Below are 26,707 nucleotides of genomic sequence, written 5' to 3' on the forward strand. Positions count from 1 at the left end.
ATGAATGGCTTATGTGGGGAAGCACTAGAAGCATTAACATATATAAACAGACATTTCCCTCCAAATGGCACACTACTGTTGAATTTTGTACGCACTCTTAGAAATAAAGCACAGGATTATTTAAATATTGAGCTGGGTCAAAGAAAAAGGTTTGTACAGCATAAAACAAATCCATGCTTGTAATCTTAGAATTAAACCTCCTAAAACCTCAGGCCTTTGTGCTAAAATTTAAATCTTGGATGGCAAGTATTGATGATATACATGTAGAGATTAAATTATATAATTCTTAGATGATTAATTTTTAACCAGCTCATAAGGAGATAAGAATTACCATACCAGATCAGACCTACGGTCCACCTAGCACCATGTTTCTGATGATAGCTGGTAGCAGATGTTTCAGAGGAAGGTGCTAAAAAACCTGAAGACATGTATGAGAACCTGCCTATATGGCATGTTTCTTCCTCACCCCCTCAGATAGAGGCTGTCTTATACCCTGAAGCACGATAGTTAATAACCCTATTTAAAAAAAATCCTTATTAGTGTAACTCTGGATCATTTTTGTTTATGAGAAATATTTTATTCCTCCTGGAAAGGGTATTTTGTACAAAGGGACAGCCATTATATTATTATATCAGCAATAGGGAAAATAATGGGCCTAAGGCACATAAAGTTGCCAAAGGAACATGAATATCTATTCAACTATTTTGAATTTTGCAGCAAAAGTCCTCTTCAAACAGGACTGACCATTTCAATAATCTGTTTTAATTCCTTTTTTTTATGTTTATTTGTTTCTTCTCTTTTACAGCCATCACATGCATAGTAAGCAGAGGCAGATTAGGGGTTTGTGGGGCCTGGACCAGAGCAAGCGGGGAGCCTCTCCCCACCTTGTCTGCCTGCAGTCCCCCTAACCCCCTCCACCGTTCTGCTGGGGAGTGGGGTTGGGTCACAGGAGCTTACCCTACTCCCCAGCAGGAGTGCTGGGCAGGCAGAGCAGGTCAGGGCATGGGGCACCCATTTTTCCAGAGACCCTCTAATTGACTGGGGTCCATGGGCACGGGCCCCACTGGAGCAGTGGCTAATCTGCCACTGATGGTAAGCACTTTTCCCCCTACATAGCAAACAGCAGAACTGAATTACTGTGTATTTTCAGCTGGCTTTCCACCCCCAAGGAAACCGGAAAGAAACTGGAACAAAGGACGGTAACTACAGGGGGTGTGAGATTGCTGACAGTCTGTAAAAGGAAGTTTACTGGAATTCCTCTAAGGGTGAGGTTTTATCTGTATTCAGTTTTCTTAGACATAGATGTGTGTGTTCCATTTTATTTTGCTTGGTAATTCACTTTGTTCTGTCTGTTACTACTTGGAACCACTTAAATCCTACTTTCTGTATTTAATACAGTCACTTTTTACTTATTAACTAACCCAAAGTATGTATTAATACTTGGGGGGGGGGCACAAACAGCTGTGCATATCTCTCTATCAGTGTTCCCCCTCTATAACAATTTATGAGTTTACCCTGTAGATGCTTTATACAGGGTAAAACAGATTTATTTGGGATTTGGACCCTACTGGGAGTTGGGCATCTGAGTGTCAAAGACAGGAGCACTTCCTAAGTTGCTTTGTTAGTCTGCAGCTTTGGGGCACATGGTTCAGAACCTGGGTCTGGGTTGGAGCAGACTGGAGTGTCTGGCTCAGCAAGACAGGGTGCTGGAGTCCCAAGCTGGCAGGGAAAGCAGGGGCAGAAGTAGTCTTGACACATCAGTTGGCACCCTCAAGGGGGTTTCTGTGATCCAACCCATCACACTGACTATATAAACGTCTTTCAGATTATAAAACTGTAGTTCAAATGCACACACCACAAGTTGTCCCATTCAGCCTGAGCTTTGGAAAATCCATAAGGCAATCTGGAGTAGCATGGCTGATATACAATTTGGTTGTGAAAAGGCATATTTCAACAAACTGAATGGAGAGCAGACAATAAAAAAGAGGGAACAAAAGAGAAGAAAGGAATTTTCACTCCAAGGATGGAGGTAGAGATTTGAATAAAGTAAAAACAGACTCCAACTTTGGCCCAAAGCTTAAACCTACACAGGCAAACTTGTTTACAGTGATTAGAGCTGGGTGAAAAATGCAAGCTTTAATTCCAGATTTTAAATGAATTCATTCTAGCTCTGCTCAGACCTTTGTTCATATGTTCATGGGAAAAGGACACAATTTACTTTAGTGATGGGCATCCATAGAATATTCATGCCAAATTATTTGATAATCCAAATGGGATTAGAGACAATACTATATGACATATCTGACCAATCACAAGCAAGCAACAGAAGTCCTGTCTTAGACTATTCACAATCAATCCATGAAGTAAACAAATTCACAATAATATTTGTTGAATAAATACAAATATTGATCTGCTTGTGGCTATTCTGTGAGCAGAAAATAAGGCTACATTTTTTGAATAAATTGTCTACTGTGAATTACTCAATTCTAGTATTTTAATTTATGGGAGAAATTGGTATATAAGTTAATAGCTAGAATATTGTAATGAGGACATCAACAAGTAAGGGGTGCCTGGCCATGACAGGGAGAATACTGTAGTTAGTTCTTACAAGTAGAGAAGTGGATTCTAGTCAAGGAAGACAGGAGAGGAGAGGGGCTCTGGCAGCTTGTGTGCACAGGAATTTGACCCCTTATCTATTACTTCTTGGGTAGTCTTTAGTCTCCTGGAACTTTACACTTTAGAGAAGATAAAGCTTCTCTTTCATATGGACACATGGAACCCATATTATCCACTCCCATAGGAAAGTTATTTCTGGATAAAAAAAAGAAAATAGTGCTAATATTTTACATATTAAAGGGAATATCCAGTAGAGATTATTTTTCTTAGAATGGGGGGCAAGAGGAAGGGCAGAGATTAAACACTGCTATAATACAGAGTGTTGAGTATTTGCAATATCCTGAGTGGTTTGCAGAATTCTGTGGTGTTACTGATAACCTCAGAACATTTCTCATAATAATGAAGATAATGTGCATCACAACTGCACATGGAGGTTCACCAGATAACATTATACTTGTTATGTTTTGAATGGCATTCTTAACAGATGTAATGTACAGATACAACTTAAAACTGGATCATTATTATAATTTGCTCCAATTTGGATGTATTTTCTGAAGAAATGATTGCTAATATTATGTGGTTATATAAAGTGTTAGTAAATTATGAAAATATGGAAAAAAGAGTAACAAATGTCACAAGAGCAAATACATGTATATGAAAAACATTAAGATATTTTTGTTACTATCTGATAACATCAAATTATAACATAACACCAGGCCAGACTAGAATATATTAAAACTATCATAAAAACATAAAACCTTGCCTGAAATAAATATTTCTCTTTCAGTTATATTTTCTAAAGTAACCCAGAGATTTGATTTACTTTTCAGAATCATCAATTGTCTTTGATAATAATATAGTACATCATATCATACTGTGGCATATAATAATAATAGGGCTCAGATTTTCCTAGATGCGATAGCTGATGGATTCCTTCATCAAGTAGTTGCTGAACCGACCAGAGGGGATGCCATTTTAGATTTAATTTTGGTGAGTAGCGAGGACCTCATAGAAGAAATGGTTGTAGGGGACAATCTTGGCTCAAGTGATCATGAGCTAATTCAGTTCAAACTAAATGGAAGGATTAACAAAAATAAATCTGCAACTAGGGTTTTTGATTTCAAAAGGGCTGACTTTCAAAAATTAAGGAAATTAGTTAGGGAAGTGGATTGGACTGAAGAACTTATGGATCTAAAGGTAGAGGAGGCCTGGGATTACTTTAAATCAAAACTGCAGAAGCTATCGGAAGCCTGTATCCCAAGAAAGGGGAAAAAAATTCATAGGAAGGAGTTGTAGACCAAGCTGGATGAGCAAGCATCTTAGAGAGGTGATTAAGAAGAAGCAGAAAGCGTACAGGGAGTGGAAGATGGGAGGGATCAGCAAGGAAAGCTACCTAATTGAGGTCAGAACATGTAGGGATCAAGTGAGACAGGCTAAAAGTCGAGTAGAGTTGGACCCTGCAAAGGGAATTAAAACCAATAGTAAAAGGTTCTATAGCCATATAAATAAGAAGAAAACTAAAAAGGAAGAAGTGGGGCCGCTTAACACTGAGGATGGAGTGGAGGTTAAAGATAATCTAGGCATGGCCCAATATCTAAACAAATACTTTGCCTCAGTCTTTAATAAGGCTAAAGAGGATCTTGGGGATAATGGTAGCATGACAAATGGGAAGGAGGATATAGAGGTAGACATTACCATATCAGAGGTAGAAGCGAAACTGAAACAGCTTAATGGGACTAAAACAGGGGGCCCAGATAATCTTCATCCAAGAATATTAAAGGAATTGGCACCTGAAATTGCAAGCCCATTAGCAAGAATTTGTAATGAATCTGTAAACTCAGGAATAGTACCGAATGATTGGAGAATTGCTAATATAGTTCCTATTTTTAAGAAAGGAAAAAAAAGTGATCCGGGTAACTACAGGCCAGTTAGTTTGACATCTGTAATATGCAAGGTCCTGGAAAAAATTTTGAAGGAGAAATTAGTTAAGGACATTGAAGTCAATGGTAAATGGGACAAAATACAACATGGTTTTACAAAAGGTAGATCGTGCCAAACCATCCTAATCTCCTTTTTTGAAAAAGTAACAGATTTTTTAGATAAAGGAAATGCAGTGGATCTAATTTACCTAGATTTCAGTAAGGCATTTGATACCGTGCCACATGGGGAATTATTAGTTAAATAGGAGAAGATGGGGATCAATATGAACATCAAAAGGTGGATAAGGAATTGGTTAAAGGGGAGACTGCAACGGGTCCTACTGAAAGGCGAACTGTCAGGTTGGAGGGAGGTTACCAGTGGAGTTCCTCAGGGATCGGTTTTGGGACCAATCTTATTTAATCTTTTTATTACTGACTTTGGCACAAAAAGTGGGAGTGTGCTAATAAAGTTTGCAGATGATACAAAGCTGGGAGGTATTGCCAATTCGGAGAAGGATCGGGATATTATACAGGAGGATCTGGATTACCTTGTAAACTGGAGTAATAGTAATAGGATGAAATTTAATAGTGAGAAGTGTAAGGTTATGCATTTAGGGATTAATAACAAGAATTTTAGCTATAAGTTGGGGACGCATCAATTAGAAGTAACGGAAGAGGAGAAGGACCTTGGAGTATTGATTGATCATAGGATGACTATGAGCTGCCAATGTGATATGGCTGTGAAAAAAGCTAATGCGGTTTTGGGATGCATCAGGAGAGGCATTTCCAGTAGGGATAAGGAGGTTTTAGTACCGTTATACAAGGCACTGGTGAGACCTCACCTAGAATACTGTGTGCAGTTCTGGTCTCCCATGTTTAAAAAGGATGAATTGAAACTGGAGCAGGTACAGAGAAGGGCTACTAGGATGATCCGAGAAATGGAAAACTTGTCTTATGAAAGGAGACTTAAAGACCTTGGCTTGTTTAGCCTAACTAAAAGAAGGTTGAGGGGAGATATGATTGCTCTCTATAAATATATCAGAGGGATAAATACAGGAGAGGGAGAGGAATTATTTCAGCTCAGCACCAATGTGGACACAAGACCCAATGGGTATAAACTGGCCACCAGGAAGTTTAGACTTGAAATCAGACGAAGGTTTTTAACCATCAGAGGAGTGAAGTTTTGGAATAGCCTTCCAAGGGAAGCCGTGGGGGCAAAAGATCTATCTGGCTTTAAGATTCTACTCGATAAGTTTATGGAGGAGATGGTATGATGGGATAATGGGATTTTGGTAAGTAATTGATCTTTAAATATTCAGGGTAAATAGGACTAATCCCCTGAGATGGGATATTAGATTGATGGGATCTGAGTTACTCAGGAAAGAATTTTCTGTAGTATCTGGCTGGTGAATCTTGCCCATATGCTCAGGGTTTAGCTGATTGCCATATTTGGGGTCGGGAAGGAATTTTCCTCCAGGGCAGATTGGAGAGGCCCTGGAGGTTTTTCGTCTTCCTCTGTAGCATGGGGCATGGTTGACTGGAGGGAGGCTTCTCTGCTCCTTGAAGTCTTTGAACCATGATTTAAGGACTTCAATAGCTCAGACATGGGTGAGGTTTTTCATAGGAGTGGGTGGGTGAGATTCTGTGGCCTGCGCTGTGCAGGAGGTCGGACTAGATCAGAATGGTCCCTTCTGACCTTAGTATCTATGAATCTATGAATCTATATAGCAATCCTGCTGAAAAATGGAAAGAAACTGATATACTCCTTACTAGACACAAACAGGTAATACATTGTACTAAGTGGTCCTATATCAGACAGATGTCATTGCCAGAAAACGGCAGCATCCAGCACAGCTGGCTTAACTGGCTGGTGAAAGATTCCCCCAATGTGAGGGAGTCCTTGGGATGTGTAACAAAGCTATAGTGGTTACAGCCCACCCGTTCTCCTGACCCCCAGTGGGGGTGGCATAGCCAAGGAAAGGAGGTATGGCCATAACATCTCAAACCCTGGTGATACCTAGCTGGTTGGGTTTGGGGCAGTCAGGCTTAAGTTTTAGACCAGCCCTAAGTCTGGTCTAACTCATGCTGGAAACTCACCAATTCTCTGGGTGAACCTAGGATTACAGGATGGAAGGCCATAAAAGGTAGTGTAAAACCAGACACAGGTCATACACAACCAAAGTTTGAGGTCTAATATTGAACTATAAACAAACTTTTGAATACTAAACAAAAATAAGACTAGTTTGCATTGTGTTAATGAAAGATAAGCTGAGAAAAATTTCTTGGCTTTTTTCTCTGAAGTCTGTGAAACACATGGTAATAGCTCAGGAAAAATTAAAATGCAGACAAAGTATATGACCACGGGCAGATTTTAGAAATTGATTTGCAAGGAAAGGAAGTTTTGAAATTGGGTAATAAGCAGTTCTAGTCAAAGGGGCTTTTTCTATGCACAGTAAAGCTTTTTTTCTGATAGGGTTTGATTTTCTGGTATTTTATTATTTATTAACAATATTTTTATTATAACACATTAGTCTAATGCCTGCTGCCTTATCCAAACACACACACACAAACAAAAGGAACACTGGCCACTATAGGAATATACTTTCTATATACATCATATTGATTAATGAGGTGACACCAACAAATATAAAGGCAATGTAACACACATATATTAGTTATCTAAACAACATTTAACACATTTCATTAGAGTACCATTATTAAAAAGGAATTTATTTTAATGGATTTTCCCAGCTTGGCTCTTCTTTATCTGTATATCCAGAGCACAAACCAAGAAACTTCTGTGCTGATATACTAAGTATAATGCATCATAATATTTTCAAACCATCCCAAACTGCACACAGAGATTCTTGTCTTCACACACACTAAAATCCATTCCCTTATCAGCTACCTACAATATCTGGGTCCATTATTGAAATGTTACTACCTAAATTAGGGCAGCCATTTCTACATTTAAGAGTTCCAGTTGGTAATAGAACAGGTACATGGATACCTAAGCACCGATTTAGACTGGATCCCATAGCTTAAGTACTTCAAGTTTGAAATTGGTCTTTAGTTGTTTGTGACAAAGTACACATGTGATGATGACGACCCTTCCCTGCAAACCAGCGTGAAGACAGTTTCACATCAGCTGCCAGGGGAATGCCCAGTACAAGCATATGGTAATATTTTCCTTGGCAAGACCAAGTTTTTCAGACACACCTCATGACCTCCTTTTGGGTCCCTTGTTCCTTATGTTGAGTTGATTCTCACTCAGCAAGGCATTAAAGGCAAGATTTTCAAAGGCAAAAATAGCGATCAGGCTCCTAACTCCTATTGACTAGCAGTGAGAGTTAAGCACCCACCTGCCACCTGTGCCTTCAAAAATCTACTCCTAAATGTCATTCTTTCAAAAATGAGGTCTCTTTCCTGTACATTGCACAGGAAAATAGATGTTTAAAAGACAATTAAGAAGAATTTACTATCACAATGGCTACAATTATTTTAATTTGACCCAGTTCAACAAACAAAACAGATCAGTTCACCATTAGACTTGACTTTGGGTTGCTCATCCCCACATGAGGGAGTCATAACATAACCAAGATTTCAGTATCTATGTTGTCATTCCAACCAAAGATTTGCTAATTAATGCATTATAGAAGTGTGTGATGTATACAACAAGTATTGACAAACGAAATAATCTCACTCGATAGCATGATGTCACAAAGTTAGCCAAAAAACTGTTGCATCTTTTATACTCACAAATAAAATTTTTCATCCCATACTGGATTCAAGTTTCCAAAGATAGTTTTAGTTCTCCGTTTAGTTTTGCCAACTTGTACTGTAACGTATGGATCACTTGAGCCCGTTTTATCCTTGGCTTGTAAACCCTGAGCACAAACCACTGCAACAAAAATGAAACAAACAGGTCTTATCCTGCAGCTTTCATTGCTAAGAACCACATGCAGCAGTGACCAAAAAAAGGAGGAAAAAAACACAGTATAGGGAATCTTGAAAAGAAAGGTTAATAGGAAATAAAGGAGAGTGCTGAAGAGAATATCATTTTAACTTCCGTTAGCTGGGGACTTGATGCAGAAATTATTGGGTGTGTTCCATGGCCTCTGTTATGCAGAAGGTTAAACTAGATGATCATAATGACCCCTTTTGGCCATAAAAATCTATGAATCTAGCTAATGTGCAATAATCTAAAGATTAACTGCAGAGTTTATCTACTATACAATGTGTATGATACAAGCCATGTATTTTCTGCAACACTGATCACTGAGATTCCCTTCTAAAGCTGTGATTTCAATGCACTGTAAGCAATGTAATGTTACAGTCTAATTCAAGTTCAAGTCTTATGATTCCCAGCACAATAGGAAAAAGCTTTCAAAGCTAAGAAAGGAGTTTTGCTTGTATTGGCAGAATGTTTGTCATGAATTTTGGAACTAAACCTGGATATCCTTAATGAGCACTTCACCATATCGGTCCTCCTTGACATACTTGGGACTAAAATAGTGTAACTGTAAATATTTTCACAATACTATATAAAATAGTCAGCCAGTCAAAAGCCTTCAGACACAATGGAGAGACTGCATTCAAGGAAATTAATTGTAACTGTCATTAGCCACGTATGTTGTAGCCATATTAGTCCCAGGATATTAGAGTGACAAGGTGGATGAGGTAATATCTTTTATTGGATCAACTTTTGTTTGATGGAAAAGACAAGTTTCAAACTACACAGAATTCTGCTTCTGCGTACTCAAAAGCTTGTCTCTTTCACCAACAGAAGATATTACCTCACCCACCTTGTCTCTCCATGAGCTGTGTAAACATTTTTCAGATTTTATGATGGCTAATGTATATAGACTCTGCGGTAAATATAAATACACATCACTCGCTTTTCCCATCATAATTCATAACACTGGAAACCTCATTTGAATGCAAAATTGTCAAAACCAGAATAACCTGCAGCTGAAAAACTTGTCATGGCTGCTAACATCAGCAGAGATTTGTTTTATTATTTTGACCATTTTGTTTAAAATATCTTGATGGTACCATTTGTTAGCATATCCTGCTGTCAATCCCATGGGATAACGAAGTTCACCGTGTACTCAGAAAAGTGACTGTATAAAAATGACACTTTCCAAGTCAGCAGATCTGCTCCCTGTGTGTGTTCAGAGTCAAATCTGCTGACTTTTGTGAAAAAAGTTTTCATTACTGTCAGCCCTGTAGAACTCCACAGCTCTGGGGATTCAACTAGATTTGCTTCTGCCAGGCACTGTTAGCAGAAAGGGTACTTTTCAAAGTCACAAATGGCAAGCGGGCACTCAACTCCCACTGACTGTCAATGAAGTCACATGCCAGGGTGCCTTTTGTGCCTGTGAAAAATCTCCCCTGGAATGAACTAAATTCCAATTACAGGGTCACCTTCATCTGAAGAAGTGGGGTTTTTACCCACAAAAGCTTATGCCCAAATAAATCTGTTAGTCTTTAAGATGCCACTAGACTCCTTGATGTTTTTGTGGATACAGACCAACACTGCTACCCCTCTGATACAGGGTCACCTGTGTAACCCACTTCTGTCCTCAGTTATACCTGTGCAATCACACTGAACATAAGAGACTTGCACAGGTACACCTAAAAGCATAAACTGAGGGTAATAGGGCTACACAGCAGTCACTGAGGGGAACCTTTGTTTCTGGTGATGATTCATGAGCCACAAAGAACTCTTGGATTCTCAAATCAGGACATTGTTTAGGGCTGGCAGATACGGAAAATAACAGCATTCATCTTCTTACTTGCAAATTGAGTAAAATTTGAAGAGGGAATAACTGAGGCATAATAAATGTGGATTTACACAATGTGCCATTTTACAAAGTAATTTTGCAGAATAGAATCATACTTTAAAGGGCAAATGCTGCTGGCGTTCTCTGTAGCACGGAATGAGACCAAACAATGGAAAATCCAGAGCAGATATGATACGCAGCTTACTTGAGATGCTGCTATGCTGCTGCTGATCAGAAGCCACAGAGAAGATTCTGAAATACCTCAACAAGCCTGCCTGTTGTGGGTGCATTGGAGCATGGCTAGGGGAAAACAGTTCAAAAGAATATAGGGCAAGACTCCATTCTTATGGAAGGGAGAGAGGACAATGCCAGGTCCTTTCCCAACACCTGGGAAAGAGGTGTCCATAGTTCTGTGGCTCAGGACTGAAGCTAAATAATTTCCTTGCAGAGGTACACAGTGAATTACACTGTAGTAACACTGTGAGTAATGAAACAACCTTCCAGGTAGGGGTACATGTCTACCCTTCCTATTCCAAATTATTAGCACTTGAGTCTGCCTTCTGCACTTTGCAGGAGAGGAAAGGTGGCTATTCTATTTCCAGACCAATTAACCTATTTTGGTTCAGTTTCTGCATCTGAAGATGGGGATAATAAGTTTCTCTCACCACACACAGAGTGGTAGGGCTAAATCCATTAATGCCGTAAACTCTTAGATCCTGAGATGGAAGGTACTATACAAGTGTAAAACATTGTTATGGGTTTGTATGATGCACATGCATGCTCAGCATGTCCATGAGTGAGAATCTTAGGTGCCACAACAAAAACAAATAAGAAAGCATTATTCTCATATTATTGTTGTTACCCTTCCAGAAACATTTAATTTGTATAATGCAAGTCTCTGTATAGTGGATGTGCAAAGCCAGCTGTATACACAGAGGGCTGTGTTGCAGTTCCACCGACCCAGCAGAAGCAAGGTATCTAAAAAAGGTTTGTTCTCCACTTTTCTGGCTCAGTAAGCCTCCTCCTGCATTTCCGCCTAGCTTCTACTTTCTCCTCCCAGCCTGGGCCACTTAACCTCTGTCTCTCCCCATCCCACCTCAGTACTCTCCTGGCTGTCTTTAACCCTGGTCTGCTCCCCATTATCTGTGGCCTGATTCCCAGCTCTCTGAAGTCAAAATCTTTCTATTGATTGCAATGGGCTCTGGATCAGGCCTGTATCCTGTCCTCTCCAGACAGATATGACTAGAGCTTTGCTGTCTTCAGGCAGGTCTCTCAGGCTCCATTCACACACAAGTTCCAAGCAAGGAAAACTACCATCAAGAAAAGGTGCCTCTTTTCCTTTGGGGGTTCTAGTTCTGTGACCTGGCTGTGTGAATTAGGGAACATTCATCTAATGGCCCTGATTCTGCACCATTCTGCATCATAGGAGTTTTGCCACTGACATCAATGAGAGTAGGATCAAGTCCTTAATGGCTAAACTAGTTTTGTACCATCTGGTGCAATTATTTTTGTATCTATCATATCATCCTACACTGTGGGTAAAGTATGAATGGAGTCACATATTTCCTCAGTAGCACATTAAGATAATTTCACATCTCTATGCTGGCTGTGCAGTTCCACTTAATTCACAGGCATAAATAGTAATAAGGACAGTGCTGTAAGACACAGAAATATGCATGTGTTTGGACCTTTGATCCACTGAAAAAATACAATATGTGATCACAATACTATTGAAGGTATATTGTGAACTACATTAGAAAAACCCGCCATATTGCGTGTAAAGAACATCGATCACATGGGACTAAATTAAGCACAGAAGTTTGCAAGTTGACCAATGGGTAAAAAAAAAAATTATACCTGTTTACTAACACATGCATTAATGCTTAACAGAAAGCAAAACTTATTTTATTTTATTGTATTCACAAGTGAGTGGTGAAAGCTGGAAGGGGTTTTAAAGCTTATCTTCTGATCCCCTATGACAGACAGTACCTCAAAATCCTGGAGAGGAAGACAATGCATAATTCACTTTTAAAATCAGAAAATGGATTAGTTTTAATGACATTAAAGTTAAATTAAATTAATGTTCAATCTAAATCAAATTCAAGGGCATTTAATGTTTCACATCACTAGTTTTTAATTCTTTACACTTGTAGTTAAGTTATTTCATGCATTAGTATCATATGCAAGGAGGTCGGTTTGTGCAACCACTTGTTATATTTAAGTTTCCTGTGCTGATGTTTGAATTCAGAAACTAAAAGATATAAGCAATAAATTCCTGATTCCTGAGCTTGAACGCAAAATGGGAATCTTTGTGAGAAGCTGGCCAAATTCAAAGGTTAAGAACAGTTTTGAGCAGATTTGTTAGATGAATATCACTTAACTGGAAAACAATCTTACTCAAGCAACAAAAATGGATGGGGACTCTCGTACCAAAGGAGTTGGAATTGTTAATTTCTTTGCATTTCAGTCATTAAAAACACATCAAGGAGATCAACTATAACCCTTGCAATTGATCAATATTAGCAAAGAAGCACAGAAGGTGCCGATAGGAGGCAGAACAGATAAAAAAAATAGTTATCTTCCCATCCTAACATAGAAGAAGGAGTTATTTATGTCTGAAGGAAATATACATTTATTTTACTGACACCGTCTATCCAGAGTACAGGATTTGCCATGACTATTACTCAAGCTTCCAGTTAATATGCTATTGAACCAACCATTTATAAATACCCCTGAGATGAAATTCCATGTTAAATTTTATCTTTGATTCTATGAACACTAACTTGTAGCAATAGGACTGGGGAATGAAAGAGCTTCTTTCAATTAGAGAACATTTTAATATGGGAAAAAACCCACCTCTGATGGTTATTTTTGCTGACCACTTGGATGTCCCATCCAACACACTCTGTTTTGCTGCCTTTGTGTATTGCACAAAATCTTCTTTGGAAATCTGGAACATTTCCTGGATTACTTCAAATACCTCTGGTCTATTTCTCTCCCTAATCTTCATTCTTTCCTTCATAGCTGTAATAATATTCTGGGTCTTATCTTCTGCACCATGTTTAGAACTCTTCTCTGCAGCTCCTGAGTTTTAAAATAAATGAAGTGATCAATGTATTCAAAGAAACATTGGAGCAAGTGACACATCACATCATCATGTTTGGTTTTCACTTCTATAACCCCTAGCCAATATTAGGTACAATGCTGGAGTACAGCTCTTCCAAATATTATAAACTAGAAGCCCAGGTGCCATCATACAAGAGAAAAAGCATTTGGGAACTGCTGTGCCATCCACTGTGATGTAATTCTCTATATTGAAGGTTAGGATTGTAATTTTACCTGAGATTGTACTGATAAGTAGAGTATTTCATATTTTGCAGTACTAGATGATGAATGAGTCTTAAGTGGCCTCTATAATTGAGAAAGAATGCATGTCAAATGACTCAGTGGTAGGGAAGTTGTCTGTCTATATTGATCTCAGGATCTGACCCTTCTGAAAAACATTACTCTTTCAGATACTTTAAAATGTTACTCTTCCTTTCTGAGCACTTAATATAATAGCATTTATATTTCCTTTTTTTGTATAGTTTCCTTAGCGAAAGAGTAAAATTCTACTTGCTAGGTAGACTGATAAAAGAAGCTAGAAGGAATTCCATGCTGAATGGGAAACCCTGATTTTCAAGGTACAGACTATTTGGTGTATTACCATTGCCAAATATTATAGCATTGCATGACAATTATAAAATTTAAGACAGTCACTGTTTCCCACTACAAACCCCTTTTATCAGAGAGCTGATAACTTGACCAAAAATATGAACAGTTTCAGATGCTTTCAGGACAACTCAAAGGTAAATCCCAGAGTTTGCAGGTACTGTATACACTTGGATAAATTTCTCCTCATCCCCTCATGGCAGAGCATTTCCACCAAACCATATCCAAAAGCCACATAAGCCAGGCATTATACGTAAAATCCATTCCACCAACACAGAGCCTAAGTGCTTAGAGCCTCAGGGCTGCTCTATCTTGTGCCAAGTAGAACAACTCCCCCTCCCAAGAGCTAGCACAAGAAGCCCAAACTAGGATCATTGGAGGGCAGCACACTCTGGTCACATCTCCTTCCAACTAAGTATGTTACTGGAAAGCTCAGTACGCCATGAGCAGAAGTGGGGCGAGCTGGTTTCATGTTAACTATGGACTTTCCTGCTGGCTCTAAGCCAGCTTTCCATCCCCTTGGACCTCTGAAATAGTGGCCAATATCTGGCCCTTGTTGATTAAATTCTGGTTGCAATTGGGTAGATAACTCAGGGTATGTACCAATGGGACAATTTAGAGACATTTTGCAAAGAAGGCTGCTCTAGGAGAGCAGAGGGAAAGATGGTTTGGGAGCGGGTAAGGAGGGGGGTACAGAACCTTGAATTTTTTAATAAAAAACAAATCAAAGGATTGTTATTAACCATCACACTCAAACAATGGGATACATTATTCTGTTCTCAGCCGTCATAGTAACCAGGTGCCAGCTTCAAAACAGAGATTTGCAATCTTCCCCAGGATGGGATAGCAAGCTGAAGACATGTCAGTACATGCATATGTCAAAATAGGAGAAAGCTCTTTATAAGAGTAGTGAAGGTGCAAGATAGATAAGAAACATTGCTTTGTTTCAACTGTCCGATTCCTTTGTTTCAACTGTCCGATAGGATGGAAACCTAATGATGGACCGTCGGTGTCATGGGGCCAGTTCTGGGAAAGAGCCCACCTGTGCCCTGTTTAGCTATCACATAGCACTCATCCATAATTAGCACAGAAATGTAACATTACAGTAAGCTTTGTTTACATTGCTGCTAGTAAGCATCAATGTCAAGAAAAGTTAAAGGAAGAAAGCTGAACACTAAAAGCTGAATTGAGGCACAGTTCTCTGATAGGGTGGCATGGAGCTGCTCCTCCCTACAGGAGCCCTTAGAGACATTCCATCTCGGGAGGAGACAGGCTATGTCCTCAAGCTCCCCAGCATGCAGGGACAGAGCTCCCAATGCCATACCCCTTTGGAGGGTGCAGCATAATTCCTCCAGTTCTGCTAGCCAATGTAGAGGGGTGAGCATGGTTCTACTTCTTCACTGTCTCCTTGGCCATGTCTTGCACTCCACTATAGTATAGTGACACGGATGGGCCCTACTGTGGCAGAGAACTAAAAAGGACTCCTTGTATCTTCCACTGCCTTCCTACTATGGGCTCCTGGGGAGCAGCAGGGCACAATGTGACCCAAAGTGCCAAAACCTGAGCTTAAGAAAGTTCCTTTCTCTAACACAACTCCCATTAATGTTCATTTCCCAAACTGTGGGGGTGGCAGAACAGACCAAAGGATAGTGCCTATGTGACTGCAAAAACAACGACACCTTACAGACTAGTGACACCTTACAGACTAACAAATTTATTTGGGCATAAGCTTTCATGGGCTATAACCCACTTCATCAAATGCATGGAGTGAAAAATACAGTACATGAAAAGTTGGGAGGGCGGTGCTAACGAGGCCAATTCAATCAGGGTGGATGTGGTCCATTCCCAACAGTTGACAAGAAGGTGTGAAACCTACCCATGTGATTGTAATTTATATACAGCATATGTGTAGGGCAGGGCTCGCTCTATTGTACAATCAGTAAAAGTGGCCAAGGAAGGAAACAATATTAGGAGGTGCAAAACTTTCAGCATCTCTTTGTTCAGGTGACTTGGTTAGTGGGCAGGTCGTTTGCTTACGGCTGCAAAGCCAGTAGAGCTGCCCCAGTACATAAAATAGACACATGCCTAAAGAGAGTCACAAGGCTGGGGAGATCATCATTAAAAATTCTTCACAGCTGATGGCTGAACTTGTAATTCATGAATGGAAAATTTACAGGGCTTTCAAGATATTTATTTTTCTAAATACATTCACTGATCACTGTGGCACTTCAGAGCTAACTATGCTGTTGTAAAGTCCTCTCCTTTCTGTCTGATGAAAACATTGTTGAGAGGCAGCCCCATTACTGCGTATTGTACTTGAGTAATATAGTGTTTTAGGTGTCTGATAATGAATCGGTTTATTTTTTCGGCTCAGAGTAGGACGTGAGGTTGAGAACGAGGAAGGAAACATAGCTCTGAGGAGAGCATGGGAAAGTGGGGGCGTGGCATTTCAAACTATTGTGCACAGCCATGAGCAGAACGCCACCAGAAACAGGTGGTCAATGCTATGTTAAAAATGATAGCAGCAGAGAAGGGAGGTAGCTGGGATCACTGAGCAGGATACACCACAGGTATGCATGCCATATGGAGACTGTCAAGAACAGCAAGATGACAGATCAATACAAAGAAGATTTTCTAACCAATGAAACAGTGATGTGATAGACACATCACTTGTTTTCATGACAGGTCCTGTGGGAATAGATGCTACTGGTTGTTGATTCATACTATTGAAATCTGTGGACCAATTCTGCAGTTACTCATTCCTCATTAAGTAAAGACTAGCTTTGATTCCAGTGGGAGATTTGCCTGAGTTAGAATGATAGGATTGGACCCTGGCTATGTATTTCTGTACTGACATTTATCCCAGTATACATTTATTTATTTAAAATGTTGCTTTCTGCACTCTCCACCTGAGATACATGCTTTTTTTTCCTCATAAGGGTCCCTAGAGGGAGTAACTCGTATAACCTTACAACAGCAGTACAACACAGGCAGTATAATGGAGAACTCAGTCTAATGCTGCTGGCAACAGCGAGTTGCTATTTCAGTTCATTTATACTGACATGGCTGCTTAAAATAAAGGATTAAAAGTTTATCAAAACCAGAAAATGTGGGTGCCTGTTTAATGAAGCAAATAATATATTCAGGCTTTTTATAAACCACAGTCCACAAACCTCTCCTCCATAGCCAGTTTTAGCTCTAGGCACTTTGAAATTCATACACTGGCTGGAGCAAAGGGAATGGTTGCAATCTGCATTGGATAAAGGAAAACAATGAATATGAGGGAGCCAAGTTATGAGCACATTTATGAAACGTAGCAAATAAGTGTCTATTTTGTACAGAGATCTATCCTATAGCTGTGTGCACTTCTCTCAAAAGCCACCTAATCCTGGCTCTATGCCAGCTAGAGAGACCAGTCCATTTCCCATGCTGCAAGATTGAGTGCATTACTAAAAAGTATACTGGAAGCCCTTACAATTGTGCCATTTTTGCCTGAGTTAAATAGATGATGTTACATTATAATACACTATACAACATAATTAGTATAAGAAAAACTTATAGAACATTGCAAATAAAGATGTCACATTATTTAGTTACCTAGGGCAATAGGATAGTTTGTAAGAATAATCACTGTGTGCAAATATTGTTAGAAATATATTCCACATAACAAACAAAGAGTCAGATTGTTGGCCTTGATAAGGCAGCTTTGTATGGTCAGTGCTTTGTAGCTGGTTTTTTGTTTTGTTTTTTCTATTACTGATCTTTGGTAATCAGGTCTTCTGGCATCTAAACTGGCCTTCTGCCTTAAGGAACTCTTTCAGTATTTACTATAACTGAGGACAGCAGAATCATCAGGACTATGAGCAGCTGTAGAGCACTTTTACATTTCCAAGCACTGTGCGAACATTATCTAATTAGCCTTCCTCACACAATTCCTGTGGGGGTACATGGAGGTACTGATGGTATTATTATTTCCTTTTTACACTAGGTGAAACTAAAACACAGTGAGGTTAAGTGACTTGCTCTGCAATTAGAATTTGAGAGTTCCAGCTCTGTGCTTAATCTGCTGGAGTATAATCCCTTTTCATGATGCCATCAAGCACTATTATTTTGTTTTGATGGCATTTTTCTTTAAAGCTCTCTCAGGTTGTCATGACTCAAGAAGAGGCTCTGTCTGACAGCACTGAAAGGGTCTTCTATCAGCATGGGGACTTCACTGGAATCTTATAGAATCTTTTGAGCTAATCATCTTCTATTTTCTTTTTTATTATTTATATTGTGCCTGAACGATGCTAGGCACTTTACAGAGCAGCAAAGACAGATATATTTATGGACATATGGGAGACATGGCTTGATCCACTGCACAAGATTGGAAAGGCAATGGATGAGGTGGGAGTGGAATGCTGGAGGCTGAAGTCCATGGAGGTATATAATTTATAACATATATAATAAGTAGCATAATCTTCTATGGCTTCTGTATCTTGAGAGTCCCTGAGAATCTGTGCCTGGTACTGACAAATAGGTAGTTTTTTTTTTTGAGTTTTTGAAGACAAATTCCAGTGAGCAAAGATTTAAAACTGAAAAAGAAGACATGCTTAGAAAAAAAAATCCTTATGCACACAAAGGTTAAGTGCCAATACAAAACAACTACCAGCTGGAGAGACCTCAAGTGATTTCCAGTTGTATAGGGGAGATGAAAAATGACTGTTGAAATGCTTCGACAATGTAATAACAGTAACTTTGACCTCGCATGCCTTTTTGCTAGACATCAAAAAAGCAACATGCTTCATTTTCCATCATTGCTTTTCATTAATAATTACAGACTGAGGAAATTATGCTGTAATAATAAATCATGGATACATTCAATGTGGCAGTAGTGAGTCACTGTCAAAATTCATGCTTATTTTCCAGGCAATACAGATAAAATTGGAAATATGGATTAACACAAGTTACAATTGCCAAACTGTATGGCATAATTTAATGAAATTATTCTTATATCCTGTAATACGGCCAATCCATCAACAGCCCTGTCTGTGCATTATTGGTTAGAGTCATTAAGACAATACAGCGGCCTATATTGTACAATAAAATTAACAAAGCCTTCTTACCCAAGGACTGATCCAAACAATGTGACAAAGATAACTTTTGACTTAATACCATACCTACTTCTGAAAGCAGCATCTTGGTGAAGATGAGTGGCTTAATGAATAGAGCACTGATTTTATTGTTTAACTTCAGTCTAGGACCATCTTGGAATACTGACCCAATTGAGCTTGTTATCTGAACTCACTTCTAGTGGAGAACAATCTGCACTTAAAACCAAATTGCAGCCGCTCAATAAACAATCCATCATAGCAATCACCAGATTGCTAGCCAGACAAATTGTCTGGCAGGGTGTTAAAGAGAGACAATGGGCGAGATTTCCGGACTATGTACATGGCTGTGGCTCCACTAAGGTCAAATCAGCCAAGGCTCTGGCCTTTTCTTTTTTAATACTGTTAATTGCAGCCCACTCTCTCTCTTTCTCTCTCTCTTTCACACACAGAAGCAAAAAACAGCATGGAATTTTCACTGAATTCAGAAAGATATTTAAAATTTTCTTTGCTGTCTGATTCCATGTCAGTGATGAAACTTAATTTTTTTTTTTCAACCTAAAAGACATTGTGTAAGGACCTAATTTTCAAATACAGGTGGCATAGTAGAATCCAAAGCCTGCATTTGAGTGCTCAGATCTACACATAGGCAGTCAAAATTGATGTTTAGGCACTTAAAGCACCCAAAAGTGTAATCTGGGAGCCCAAAAATATCAAAGACTGAATCCCTTATGCGGATTTAATTTTTATATCTATAGCTTAAATTGTAGATGTTTACTTGATCAAAACACCCTGTGCCTCACCTAGGAGAGGAAGCAGAGAAACCAAAGGGGAACACCCTTTATCTCAGATGTGTGGGCCCATGTTAGGTTTGTAATTTTGCCAAGTGCTCAGATAGCATGGTGATGTGTAGCACAAGTATCAACTGAACATTAGGTCCCAGGATGATGTTGTGGCAAAACAACAACACACACCCCTCACTAACATGGTCCTTGGATGTGTCAAGAAGGAGCAAGTAGGTGTTATTACCTCTCTCTCTACATATGTATGGCAGCGGTGAGACCTGTGTTGAAATACCATGTCCAGCTCTCGCATCCACACATTTAAAAAGATGTTGGAAAACTGGAGAGGGTTTAGCAAAGAGCTGAAAGAATGATTTGCAGTCTGAAAAACATGCCTTCTAATAACAATGGGAGACTAAAGGAGCTCACTCTAATTAGCTATTAAAAAGGTTAAGAAGCATCTTGACCGGGGTTCACAATTACCCACACAGGGAGAAGATTTGTGATAGAAGGCTCTTTAATCTAGCAGACAAAAGGCATAAAAAGAGAAAATGGCTGGAAATTGAACTCAGTAAAGCTTAGATAGTGATGGCAATTAACTACTGGAACAGCATACCAACTCTCCATTGAAAATCAATGGGATTTACGCTCTTAAGTCACTTAGGTGTGCTTGGAAAGGCTACATTGTATGGCCCGTATTGTACATCACAGAAGGTGGTGCCTTCTGACCTTAAAATCTATTAAATAGAAGGACAGATCTACAGTGTACATAAAAAACAAATCCATTATTATTGTATCTACAAATTCTAGAAGTTTGTACCATGTGTAAATGTTAAAAACAAGTATACCACATGTTTGTACATATGTAGTTGTGGTGTTAACATTTGTTATAGAACAATTATGCCTAAAAAAGCCAAGCCAAAAATATTTCTGAACCTTTAAATTCAAATTAATTTAAAATGTAAACAATTATTAAACTAAGAAACAAAGTATTAGATTTCAGTGGATCCACACTAGTGATGTATTTGGCCCACTAACAATTACAAGTAACAATCCAGATTCAGGGGTGAGGTTTGAAGTGGTGCATGTTGATAAATTAGTGTAAAATAGCAGAACTGGGTCTAAAGGAATCTAGAGGATGTATGCACAGAGGCACTTCAACAGAGGTATCTACTAGGTAAAACCAAAAGCAGCTGGGTATAAGAAAGTGTAAGTTTAAGTAGGAGGGGCCTCCCCTCACACACACAGGTCTCAATACTGCCAGATACTGATAACTCAGACCATGTGTGGCAAAGTACCTTGTTCGCCTCAGTCCTTTTTAGCCTTAGAGACTCAGGTTTGGGGCAAGGCAAATCCTTATAGGTGGCACAGGGTCCTGCTACTCCTCTCCTAAATCAGTCCCTTGTGCTTGTTTTCCTTCCCTTCTGGGGAGCGAGTGCAACCTCCCTACTGGGAAGGTTTGCAAACAGCCTACTGGCAGCTTCCCTACTCCCCTCACTCTCCCCCTCCTACCACCCCGGGGAGGGTTTAAAAAGGTCCCAAGTAGTTGGAGTCAGCTGAACCTAATTGGTTCCCTAGCAACCGCTCTTCCAGCTGAACCTTATTGCCCCCCCCCCTTCTCTCTCCTCAGTGGATAGGGAGGGACCTTTTAATTCCCTGGGATTAATTACTACCCCCTTTTGTAGCTGTTTGTCCTGGATTTACCACACATGATACAGTAAAAGCATTTAAACATATGCTTAACTTCAAGCACACAAATAGCCTAATTGACTGCAATTTCCTACCATGTATAGTGACAGGAAATTTGTTTAGTTTTTAGGTAGCCTCTCAAGGAAAAGTCTCTGTGACCTCTCTCCTTACCAAGTTCTCTCTGTGGTACTGTGGATCAAGTGGGTAAAAACTGCATGAGGATGATTACCCTCAATATCTGGGGACAATAGTTGGGTCAGTATTACAAGATGATCCTAGATCCCTCTTTACACCCTCTGAATTTAATCTGCAGGCAATTGGGAAGAAAGGGCTTCTTTGAACTATGACTCTCTCAAACAGCAGAAAGTCACTTCTGACAGCTTCTCCAAGGCACCTCAGTCAGCCCCCAATTGCCAGTGTACTGATTTCTATATGCCTGGGAACAAATGGACTCAAGCATTGCTCTCTCCCTCCATTAGAAATGGGCCCAAAAGACAGAAAGTTCAAGTCTGAGTTCACTCAAAATTAGGGATGTTTGGATTTGAGTTATCACTGCATAATATTAATATTATTCTATTTAGTGCTGTAGAATAGGTGAACATGCCAAAGAAATTAAGCTTGTCATATCAAGCTTTCAGGCCAAAACTGAATCCTTGCAGTATAATTCAGAATAGGTACAGAATGTCCAGAGTGGTCATGACTGCTGGGTGCTTTATGGAAGAGAGAGATTATTAGACAACGTTTAGTAAGAGGAGGAAGGAACCTGATTAACCATAACAGACATTCTTCCAAGCAAAAGGGGATGTCATGAAGGGCACAAAGTCAAGAGTATGGTGCATGCAGCCATTTGATCTATAATGCTCTCTGTAATATTTCACTTCCACTAATGTTAAATGGAAATGTTCTGAATATGTATTCTCTCAGATAAAGGAGTGAATCTTTTGCTCTGCAATGATATTTTTTTCTTATATAAGCTAAAAATGCTTCTAAACAATTATATCATATTTGCCCTTGCCTTCCTAGATCTGCATGTAGAAGAGTTCCCCCTCCCAATGCAAAAAAAGGGTACAGCCATCCAGCAGTGAGTGACATCCTTTCCTCCTGGACCAGGAGTACAACTCTACCCAAGGTCCAAGATCCATGCACAGTATTTGTAGGAGACGGATATTGTTCCCACTGTTCTTTTTGTGCAGTCCTCTCAGTGCCACAGGAGAGGGTGGGGATTGTAGAAGCAGCAGTAGGTGGGAAAAGCGCTGGCAGCACAGCTCCGAACTAAGTGGTACAAGATTCCCTGAAGCAGATGCAGATGGGACAGCCCTCTATTAGACCTGCCGAGATCCATACGGATTTCCCAAGATCTGCAAGTTCTGGTTCTACTACCCCTGCCCATTCTATCAGGAGGGGAACCCCACACTCCTGATAGAACAATCTAGGGAAAATTCCATGATGGGCACTTTGTGGAGTTTGCCTATTGCTGGCCCTCTCCTTTGGGCTTTTCTGTGGGAGGATGCAATCTGGATCCAATACTAATAAAAATGGAAAAAGAGGCAAGCTAAAATTTTAAGTATGGCAGCTCATTGTTGCTTTGTTCTTGCATTGAGGGTGATAAGCAGTTAGTCAACAAATTACTTGCACATATTCTGTTGCCAGCAGCATTACAACCTGACAGCAACTTTATTTCATTTTTATACTTGAAAGTATAAGCCAAGTGATTCCCAATAGACCTACTACAACAAATCACTACACAGAAGTGAAAGAGATCAATGGTCTGATACACAATGAATTATTTTTTTAGATGGAGTCTTAAAATGTTGCTGGAATCAAATATGTCAATTCATCAAATGAGAGTAGACAGAATCTGACACTTGCTCTATATTAAAGAGTATACACTCCTCTTACTCGGGGCATGTACTGCCCAGGAAACAGAAGTTCTGAAACTTGTTAAAAGACTTATTTGTTAACATCCTGTTTACATTAAACATGGCTGAAACTTGAAACCATGCCAGCAGCAAGCCTAGTCTACACCATAATGCATAGTTTTATAACATGCCTTTCAGCACAAACGAACAAACCTTCTTTTCATACTGTTTAATTAAAGTATTCTAGCAATTCAAGTGTCAAACAAGGTTGCTACTAGCTCAGTTTCAACCATAATGTGAACCAAGGTTAGGCACTGTTTGATTTGCAAATTCTCCATTGTGCTATGGCCTCTTTGAGTCTGTGCATCTGGTCAGCTGGCAATTCCCCCTGCATAGTGGGAATCCTTGGGTGTCATAAAGCTGGAAAATGGCTCTATGCCATCCAGCATCATAATCCATGGCATAGAGAGTATGGCTGGGAGAGAGAGAGTGTGGCTGGAACATCAATATACTCTGGCTATACCTAGCTGCTACAATGGTCCCTCAAGGACATGATGGCTATTGCATAAGATAGGTTTCAGAGTAGCAGCCGTGTTAGTCTGTATTCACAAAAAGAAAAGCAGTACTTGTGGCACCTTAGAGACTAACAAATTTATTTGAGCATAAGCTTTCGTGAGCTACAGCTCACTTCATCGGATGCATTTGGTGCATCCGATGAAGTGAGCTGTAGCTCACGAAAGCTTATGTTCAAATAAATGTGTTAGTCTCTAAGGTGCCATAAGTACTCCTTTTCTTTTTGTGAATACAGACTAACACGGCTGCTACTCTGAAACCAAATTTAGTATGATCTAAAAATGTTCCCAAGTTAGTTTTTGGGAGCAATGCTCAGGGTGGCCAGAGTCAATTGGGCCAACAGATGATAGCAGAGTTCACTCCGGGGATGAAGGAAGGTTAGTCACTAAGCACAGAGGCATAAGGTATAGTCCCCTACTATGCTTGTAAATATGGAGTGCATCTACCTGATATGGGCTCAGCAGCTTTTCTATCAGCTATCTGAGGATGGCTTATCACTTGGAAGGGGATTATCCAAATTAATTTTTAGTGTTCTTGATGGCAGGAATCCCATGTGGTAACAGTGCATTAGTGGAAGACCTTTGATTCATCCCAGTCCCAAACACAGGGCTGGGAGTTACTAAAACCAGAATCTGCAAGGAGGATTGTAACAAGGGTGTTGAGCTTTAAATGCCAGTATAATACCCCTTTGTGTTATTAATGAGTTTCATCCCAGTAAAACAAGGTAATTTACTAATAGGTTGAGTGGATTGAGGGGGAAAAGAAAGAAAATCCCTCATTGTATGCAGCACTTCCTTATCTCTTAAATACTGCTGATAACACCCTTTTGTCTTATTTTAGAGGGGAAAAACAGTACTGAAACCATTAGATTACAAGTTATTTCCATAAACAGATCATTATAAATAAATATTTGTTTCAAAAATGAATGTATTTGTTGCAGGAGTTGCTATGATGATTAGCATTTTGTAATTAATAGAGGCAATAATGCCACATAATAGACAAAAGGGAAAAGGGGTTGAAAAGTACTTGTGTACTATCGTCCTGTCTAATATTTTCCCCTTAAATAGATGAAGTATGCTCTTTTTTGAAGAGATACTTTTTACTGGATTATTTTGTTTTTACTGCTTCTTTTTAGGGTTCTTTCCCCTGAGACACTGCGGCAGAGAGTTAACCACTATTTCAAAGAGGTTTGCAATTTTAATTGCACTCTGTACTTTTGCAGATACATTTGATGGAAAATTCACCTAACTGGTATGTAATGTTTATTATATCAGACCACATGTATTCATTAAGATTCCTTTATTACAACCACTCCAAATAGAAGATTTCTCAATGGGAGAACTCCATCATTTTTGCAGCTAGTACATTCATATTTATTTATTACTGTTGGGGTACAATTAAAAGCAACAAAATATAAAGGCCCTAAAATTGAGAGACCCTCCCCCCCAAAATGCATTCACAGGAAAATTTCAAATGAAGTTTTTTAGTAGTGATTCACAAATGAAACTGGCTTTGAATGAAAGAAACGTATGAAATGTTGCCATTAAAGAATCATATTTTCCACACCTCCACCCCTTTTCTAATAGATTAAGGGTAGCACTGACGTATACTGATTTATAACATTAAAATAGAAAATGAAATATTGTTAATGGTAAGATTAGGAGCTTTGATAACTATACTTTTAATAATTTGTAATTATGTATAGTAAATGAGCACAGATGAGGTAACACTTAGGCCAAGTCCTTTCTGGCATAAGTGTGGTTTTCCCAGTTCTTTTTTTACATAGCATTGGTAATCTTCTTGAAAAATGTTATTGCTGACAGAGCAAAGATAACATGTCATGCTGAAAGATGTAAGTAAAAGATACACAAACATGTAATGATAAATACCCCCCCCCCCTTTTCTGGAAAAAGCCAGGGCAGGGTGACACAAAAACATGACCCAGAAACTGCAGAGCCATAAGGAAACATGCAGAAGTTGGGTAACTGAAGCTTGCGCACATTTAGTATATGGGTTAATGCTCTAAAAGCCAATTAGATAAAGATTAAGTAATCTGTAATGTAGAAATGTGGAAAAGACCTAAGTGAACCTGGGCCTTTAACTGGAGAAACACCAGATCAGAAACTGAATGGGATGGAAGGACAAGACCTAGGGGTCGAAGATGATGATTGTCATGGAAGATGGAAGAACTTGCACCTGTCCCCGAATGTAGTAACAGGGGACCATTTACCAAATCTGTCTTGTCTGTTATTATCTGTCTGGCATAAATGTACCTGCAGACACTATAAATGACAATAATTCTCTCTGAAATTGTATAGATAAAGGCAAAAATTTATTAATCCTAAATTGGGTGGATTTGTGACTCAGTTCCCCAATTTTTAATCCCAATCCTAACATATTTTCACTTTGGCTACTCAGGGAGAATTTTAATGAGGGAATGCGATTCCAGAGAGTACGTTACTGTGGCTGTAATCACTAGCAGCAGCATTTTCATTTTTATCTTTTGTTCTGATGTTTTCCTATATTTTGAATTAAACAAAATGAACAGGGCATTATGTCACATAATTTCAATTGGTTTTGGTGAGATTGTTTGCAAGAGAAAGTCGACAATATATTGGTCTCATAAGACATTATTTGTAACTGGACGGCACAGGATCAGCAGAACCAACTGACTGAATT

The 26,707-nt window shown here is 39.2% G+C and overlaps 1 protein-coding gene across 2 annotated transcripts in view; it reads right to left on the minus strand.

The window, feature by feature from the left end:
* Positions 1 to 26,707, minus strand: part of UNC13C (unc-13 homolog C) — a 476,401-nt gene that overhangs the window by 234,872 nt on the left and 214,822 nt on the right. For both annotated transcript variants that reach the window (XM_043493368.1, XM_043493369.1), the window contains 2 exons: positions 13,178 to 13,405; positions 8,295 to 8,436 (listed from right to left, as the gene is read on the minus strand). In XM_043493368.1, coding sequence (XP_043349303.1) covers positions 8,295 to 8,436; positions 13,178 to 13,405 — 370 coding nt within the window. The remainder of the gene's footprint in view (positions 1 to 8,294; positions 8,437 to 13,177; positions 13,406 to 26,707) is intronic.

The sequence above is a fragment of the Dermochelys coriacea genome, chromosome 10 (genome assembly GCF_009764565.3).
Source record: "Dermochelys coriacea isolate rDerCor1 chromosome 10, rDerCor1.pri.v4, whole genome shotgun sequence".
Classification (NCBI taxonomy): domain Eukaryota; kingdom Metazoa; phylum Chordata; order Testudines; family Dermochelyidae; genus Dermochelys; species Dermochelys coriacea.